Source organism: Haliotis cracherodii, unplaced genomic scaffold (genome assembly GCF_022045235.1).
Source record: "Haliotis cracherodii isolate W230 unplaced genomic scaffold, xgHalCrac1.p SCAF_5, whole genome shotgun sequence".
Taxonomy (NCBI): Eukaryota; Metazoa; Mollusca; class Gastropoda; order Lepetellida; family Haliotidae; genus Haliotis; species Haliotis cracherodii.
In genome coordinates, this window is record NW_027266308.1 from 12,409,997 (window position 1) to 12,417,877 (window position 7,881).

At 36.6% G+C, this 7,881-nt stretch overlaps 1 protein-coding gene across 1 annotated transcript; it reads right to left on the reverse strand.

Annotated features, from left to right (window-relative positions):
• Positions 1 to 482: 482 nt before the first annotated feature.
• On the reverse strand, positions 483 to 7,874 carry LOC139444106 (uncharacterized). Its single transcript, XM_071225012.1, has 2 exons — positions 7,693 to 7,874; positions 483 to 1,066 (listed from the first exon to the last, which is right to left on the reverse strand). The coding sequence occupies exons 1-2, from the start codon at positions 7,872 to 7,874 to the stop codon at positions 628 to 630; spliced, it is 621 nt and encodes a 206-aa protein (XP_071081113.1). The 3' UTR covers positions 483 to 627.
• Between the last annotated feature and the right edge of the window lie 7 nt (positions 7,875 to 7,881).

The following is a 7,881-nucleotide window of genomic DNA, read 5'->3' on the forward strand; positions in this document are numbered from 1 at the left end:
ACATCCTCCCAAGGGAAGGGAGTTAACTGACTATAAAAGTCCAGTTTCCATCCCTGACGAACTGGGCATGGGCAGAACAAGAAGGAAGTTGACAGTCATGTCATGACATCCTCCCAAGGAAAGGGAGTTAAGATTTTGTGCAGTCTATCAGCTTTCATTGGTGCGTGTAGGCCTGTAAATTTGTGAAAATCAAAAGCTGCATTCTACCTTCTAGGCATGGGCAGTCCAGTCTGAGTTGCATCCCTTAGGAGTGGAAGGATCCAATGAGAATCCTATAATGGGTTGGAATCCCAGATTCATATCCCTGTTCCTTTGTTTTCCATCACAATCCCCATGCTCATAGGTTTTACCAAGATGGTAAATGTCTAAGACATGCATCACTTCTGGCTTTCTTCACAACGTTAAGTGTCCCATGAGTGTCATTAAGTGTCCCATGAGTGTTCAAAGCAATGCTAAATAAAACTCAATCACTTGTCCCAAATCTTTATTTGAAAATTAATCAGTTCACATAGCTGAAATAGAAATTACCAGTACATGACAAAATAGGAAATATTTTTTTCAATATCACAATAAACAATATACAAATATATCTCGCAAATACATATGTACAAAAATAAGTCTTGATGGTCACATGGCCACATAGTCTTCAGACACACCACTGTCAACTGTTGTCTCAGATTTACTATCATGTACATGATCTGCTGACCGTGGCTTTTTAGCATAAGCATGTAAATTGTAGCGTTCAATATCATCAATGACTCTGAAGTATCTGTTCCCATGATCCTTTGTTGCCTTGGCTACAGGATGTGGTGCCAGTGCCTCCATCACCGAAGCAGCAGAAGCCAGAATCTCCAGTGGATTGTCTGATTTAGCGTAATTCTTAGTACTGCCACCCATTTTCCTTGACTGCCTCGTTTTCCTCGCATCAGAAGCCTCATCTTGAGGAGTGTCCTGTCCCTCCTTCAGATTCTCAGTCCAGTGAAATCTGGATGGTCCCCTCTCCTTGCCATGGGGGAAGTGCCAACTGCAAACTCGCGTATTAGGTGTTGGGTCAAAGTCATCTCGCCTGAAATGACACAAACAGAATATGTAAGAGAGAATAAGTCTACTTGTTTTTACAACACAGTCAGCACTATTCCAGGTTTATTACCATATGTAAGTTTTATAACATAATTATTACCATATGTAAGTTTTATAACACAGTTATTACCATATGTAAGTTTTATAACATAATAATTACCTTATGTAAGTTTTATAACACAACTATTACCATATGTAATTTTTATAACATAATTATTACCATATGTAATTTTTATAACATAATTTTACCATATGAAAGTTTTATTAAATAATTAGTGCCATATGTATTTTTTATGTGGTAACATAATTATTACCACACAAAATGTTTATAACATAATTATCACCATACATAATGTTTATAACATAACTATTACTATATGTATTTTTATAACATACTTGTTACTGTATGTAAGTTTTATAACATAATTTTTACCATATGTAAGTTTTATAACATAATAATTACCATATATAATATAAGTTTTATAACATAATTATTACCATATGTAAGTATCATAACATAATTATTACCATATGTAATGAATTTTTAGAATATAATTATTACCATATGTAAGTTTTAGAACATAATTATTACCATATGTAAGTATCATAACATAATCATTACCATATGTAAGTAACATAACATAATTATTACCAAATGTAAGTTTTATAATATAATTATTTCCATATGTAAGTTTCATAACATAATTTTACCTTATGAAAGTTTTATTACATAATTAGTGCCATATGTATTTTTTATGTGGTAACATAATTATTACCACACATAATTTTTATAACATAATTATTACCATACATAATGTTTATAACATAATTATTACTATATGTATTTTTATAACATAATTATTACCATATGTAAGTTTTATAACATAATTATTACCATATGTAAGTTTTATAACATAATTATTACCATATGTAAGTTTGATAACATAATTATTACCATATGTAAGTATCATAACATAATTATTACCATATGTAAGTTTTAGAACATAATTATTACCATATGTAAGATTTAGAACATAATTCAATATATAAGTTCTGCGGTGAGCAGCTGAAACGACCCCACTTATATAAGATTTGTTTGAACATTTTTCCCTCTCTACATCAAGATTACTGTTACATTAAACTACACTTATAACGAACTGTTGGATAGAATGAACTGGGTTTTTTCTCCCGCAATTTGCTGTATACATGCTTTAAAGGAACTACGGTTATAATGAACTAGAATTAGTTCCCCTTGTGTTCGTTATAACCATGATTTACTGTTATTTCGTTTTGAAAAATTAAATTAATATAATTAAAATGAATACATACAACTAATTATGTCTTTTTTTAAAGTGAGTTTGCATCTTTTTTTATAATAAATAGGGGACAAATGTGTAAATTCTGGTCTGAAATGCGCTTATTGAATTCAAACACAGAGCCATGAAAATTGACCTCTCGAAAAGCTGCATAAACAAGAGGTCAACCTGACTGCTTACAGTATTGTCAATAATTTCGGCTTCACAATTAACCTAATATAATGAATAGAAAACAATAGTCGGAGTAGTCAGTAGATTCCGCCATCGTTAATTACACACACAAATCTTGGGGGCGAGAGTTGAGAACAACAACCTATGTGTTGACCAGGGTCAACTTTAAAGTAGCTTAAGGAATTAGATCAATATGTAAATGTTAGTGCTATTTGTCCTGCAAGTATTTAAATAACAGCAAGCCTTGAGATTGCCATTCTCACTTAGTGCCATATTCCCGCAACATCATGAATCCCACTAACTCAGATATACCTTATTCGACGTAATAAGCGCCCAGGGCGCTCTCAAAATTAGAAATAGGGGGCTCTTATTAGAATATTATTTTGGTGAAACAAACAGTTAAAGGATAAATTTTGTGGTTTATATGAAATGTTTATAAACGACAGATATATTTTTCCAGAATTTAATTGACGATAATCTAGGGTGCATATAACACACAAGTGTGTATTATACACGAATAAATAAGTCTTTTGCACATTGATCAATCAGAAGGGGTGCTAATTGGGATTGTTCACAAGCCAATATGTTAGCAAATATCGCTGTGGGCGCTTAGAGCGGGGCGCTTATTACGTTGAATACGGTAAATATTATTTGTAAACTACTTTTGTACATGGGCACAAGGCTTCACGCTGATATCCAAGATAGCCTTGACCTTTGATAAACATGCCACTTACATAATACTAAAAAAATATATATTCCAAAAAATGAATCACCTAGAGGGGTTTGCACATTAAACTTGGGAGTGCACTATACTAAAAAAATAGGTACATTTGAGGTTGTAGGATCTGTTAAGATGACGTAAATGCAAATATATAAGTTCCATGTCTGTAGAGGTATTAAACGATGCCTCAAAAGCTGACAATGTCATAACTATGTCTTATAGACACCTCAATGCTGACCTCAAATCCTGGAGAAGGCATTTACAAAGTTTTATGATACAGCTTTTTGAAGAAAAGTGTACCCACAAACTTTCACTGACATTTCTCTCTCTCATGACCTTGACCTCTGATATTCTGATGAGGTGCAAAACAAATTCCCAGGACCGCTTGGAAGAAATCCATGAAGGATATCTTCTGATGTCAAGAACCCTAGCATATTAGACCAAAGAAACTCCCTTCTTTCATATATTTTGTCAGTCAGAAGAAATTAAACGCTTTTAGAATTTTCTGGGAACCTGTTCTGCTCCAGACTTAGTGTGCAGTCAAGAAAGTACTGGAAATTCATTTGATATTTGATGGCCGATTACAAAACGTTAATGGGTGTTGATATATGTCTGGTCTGGGGAACATATTTTAAACTGGATTGGAGTTCCATAAGCATTTCTTCGCGACACCATGGCTGGTATAATTCAAACAAACTTTCAGCTACATAGGCCTTGTAGTTTGAGACAAGATGTCACAAATGCAGTAATATGCCTAAAACATATTACGTTATTCTGATAAAAAACATGTACCTGGTGCTTAAAGTTTCAGAGGAGATATAAAAAGTGTAACAGTTACTTGTTACAAACTATAGCTGTGTTACCATGGTTACAAGTCTGAAGTCGCCATAGGTTACCAACAATACTTCCTGCAGGAAACTATTTACAAGTATGGCTGCCAGATGGAAAGTCGGATTCAAACCTCTTGGACAAATTCAGGTAACATCATTGTGGGAACAAGCATGTGAACTTTAACATGTTTAAGTCTAATTGGTCTAATGGTTTCTGAGCAGATTATATTTACAGTGCAAAAAATGCCTTTTAAGAGAATTTAGGAGCATGGTCAGAACAAATCAGAACAAATCAGAACATATATGTTAAGCCATTTTACTAAATTTTCATTACATTTGGAGTGTGAGTGAGTTTGATTTTACGCCGCTTTTAGCAACATTCCAGCAATATCACAGCAGGGGACACCAGAAATGGGCTTCACACATTGTACCAATGTCAGGAATCGAAGCCAGGTCTTCAGTGTGACGAGCAAACGCTTTAACCACTAGGCTACCAGATCGCCCCATTAGATTTGGAACAAGACGAGACTGATTAATGGCCATAAACAGGTCTTTCAACACAGCTGCCATGGATGCACATTTTTAAAATCAGATTCAAAGTTCTTTAACTAATTTGGTGTTATCACTGGTGGGAACAAGCATGTGAAGTTTCAGCTTCATTGGTCCAATTGTTTCTAAGAAGATGTTTACGATGCATGACAGACAAGTCACTACAGTCAAGTCTTGTTAATCCGACACTCGCTAATTCGACAATCGGCTTTATCCGACACTAATGATGGGAACGGATTAAATCAGTGCTATTTAGACCCTTTAATCCGACAGTCTCGCACTCCGACTCCGACACCCGAAATCACTCATTGATCAGTCTCGTTAATCCAACACAGTTATCAGCGTACTCTGTGGTCATCTGCCCGCCAGTACACAGCCCGTGTTTTGATGCGAGACGAGTCGGCTGGTAGCTGCATATTTCAGCGGCTGCAACCAACGTTGATACATGCCTTACTTGTTAATCCGACATAATCATATGCAACTAACAATGTCGGATTAACGGGACATGACTGTACATAAGCTCACATGAATTTAAGTCAAGTGAGCTAAAAATGGATTTATTAGGGTTATTTGCATGTCTGTGTCAGTGTACACAGGATGAATAAGAATTACGCTAGTCATGAATACAGATGTGATAAAAATATAAATCAAGAAATTGGAAAATATTTAAAATAATGGCAAGTAAGAAAAGCACAGACGGAATATAAATGTCATACACACTAAGACTGGGACGGGTAACTCGGGTACCCGGGTCGGGTGGGTACTGAGTAGGACCCAGGTACCCAGAGGATTACCCACACCCGTGGTTAGTCACATGATACATTGTCTAATCACTAAAATTATCTGCAACTCTATGGTTTCACTACAAGTCATTTATGTTCGCTTTTCTTTCTGACTATGCACCCATTCCTTCTGATTTGTCATATGGGTGAATAAAGATATAACATCAGTGTATGCATGACCAGGTTGTTTAATACATGTATCTAAATAAGTTTTGCCAGGGCTATGCTAGAAAAGTTCCCAATCGGACATTTTGAGACATCTCCTGAGACCTAGAGTGGGTACCCAGGTAGGGTCGGGTAATAGGGGGCGGGTACCAGGGTAGTAAATTTGGATTCGTCCCAGCCCTAATACAAACATATAAAATAAACATTCAGTTGTTCAAATATTGGGTCCATTTTGAATATTACCTTAATCCAAAATTTGGGATAAAAAATGCCCATGATACTCATTGACTTTTTCCTGAGACAGAGCTTACATTAAGAAGGAAGGTGCAAGATAATACTTTAGGACAGATTTCATAATATGTAGAAGCGACCATGTCAGAGATGGAGAGCAGAGTGCTGCTGATAGGACGTAGTATTGGTTCCTCCTCCTCACACAAAAGAATACAATCTGATGATGGGTGATGAAGGACTGAGTTTTGGAATAATCCATTAATCTCGTATCTTTTGAGTACTGTACTAATGGAGTCTGGGATGGGTACCCAGGGTACCTGGGTTTGGAGAGCTGTTACCAGTTTACCCGAGACTGAATTAATTACCAGACCCATGTTTGTAGATAAAGAAATAAACCCTTCATAATGAGTCCCATGTTTCATTTTCTGTTTAGATAGATTTATCAGAAGTTTGTGGCAGAGACAAAACTTACCGGGGACCTTAAAAGTGTTCAAGTGCCAATATATATTTCATGCATGTAGTGGACAAGAGGGTCACGATTCAAGTTACTAGTTTCTTAGGCAAAGACGTAAATGTTGATTGCAGTAAATGGACACCTAGGTTTTCCATAACAAACTGAATTTAATGTCCCGGGCTTCGACCTCTGACTCCAGATGTTGTGTTCCTGCCTCACTATCTTGCCAATTCAGACATTTCTATGACAATTCCGTGGTCTAGTGGTAGAGCGTCCGCCTGGAGAGCGGAAGGTCCAGGGTTCAATCCCCGGCCGCGTCATACCAAAAGACGTTAAAAGATGGTACTTGTTGTTACCCTGTCTGGCGTTCGACATTAAGGGGCTAAAACAAGGACTGGTCGGTTGGAGTCAGTATACTGTATCTGAGTGGGGTATTCATGTTAAACTGCAGCATGGTATCTCAGTGAGCTAGCACTATAAATCGGCATCAGTCCGGACTAGTACAAGCAGACACACACACACACTCACACGTACATGAACGGCTCTCTATAAGTGCAATAATCTTGGACGCGGCGTTAAACCCCATTTCACCTCACCTCATCTATGACAATTCATCAAACTAGAGATGAGGATAGACGAAATAATAATATTGTTACTGTCCTTCTTATGTCCTTCAGAGTAATTAAGTTACTTAACAAAGTAGATATTTAGTTTTGTCAGATGATTTGAGTTCGAAATAGTACCAAACCCCACTTAGATATTTCCCTGTCCATATTCCCAGCCTATATTTCTACCTGTCCCAGCCCTAATGAGTGAGTGCAAATCCAGAGCCATGACCATGATTACAGGTGTCACTCACATGTTTATTTTTGTTGCAGTTATCATATCATTAGGACACATACTCTTTATAAAGATAATACTCATTTAAACAACTGTTCATTTAAAAAATTATCATAGGCCCTATACATACATTTTCGACATTGTTTTGGAACAGTCTCCAAGATATCAGAGCCTAGGTTATTTTTACGCCACTTGTGATATATTGCTACACTAACCTACTATCAATGACATACTGGTCAGCTTGCTTACATTGCTTGATACAGGACTAGCAGGCCCGTTGATGGTATAAAAGCGAAGCAATGTAGTATTTATTGTACCGCAAAGTACCAAAAGCTGCATTAACATTGCGTGAGACGAATCGTAAGGTCCAAGTCTGGAAAACGTCATGCATTTTAAAGTTTCTACAAAACATAACATATGCTGAATGTAGCTACAACTATCTAAAGCAAATCCTCCTTATGCCTAAATCGCAGGAAAAGTCATCGAGGCAACATCAGCCTAATAAACCACACTGACAACAGACGTTAAAAATGAATTCGTCGGTGTCCCTTACTGAATCATCAAGATCCATTTCCTTCGAGTGGCAGGATTGGCAGGGAAACGATAGAATGACAAATGAGGATTTGTTTCACTTCTATTTCTGCACTGAGGAACACAACAGTGTGGCATGTTCCTTGCTTTCTGTAACCAACATGTCGTCAAAATGGACCCGGAAGAAACATAGTCACGTGACATGAACGTC

What these genes read in the sequence shown, in the direction of transcription:
- LOC139444106 (XM_071225012.1), bottom strand. Translation starts at nt 7,874, where the DNA reads ATGTCACGTGACTATGTTTCTTCCGGGTCCATTTTGACGACATGTTGG. An exon ending in AAATGGATCTTGATGATTCA is followed by an intron (nt 1,067 to 7,692) that starts GTAAGGGACACC and finishes GTGTCATTTCAG; the next exon opens with GCGAGATGACTTTGACCCAA.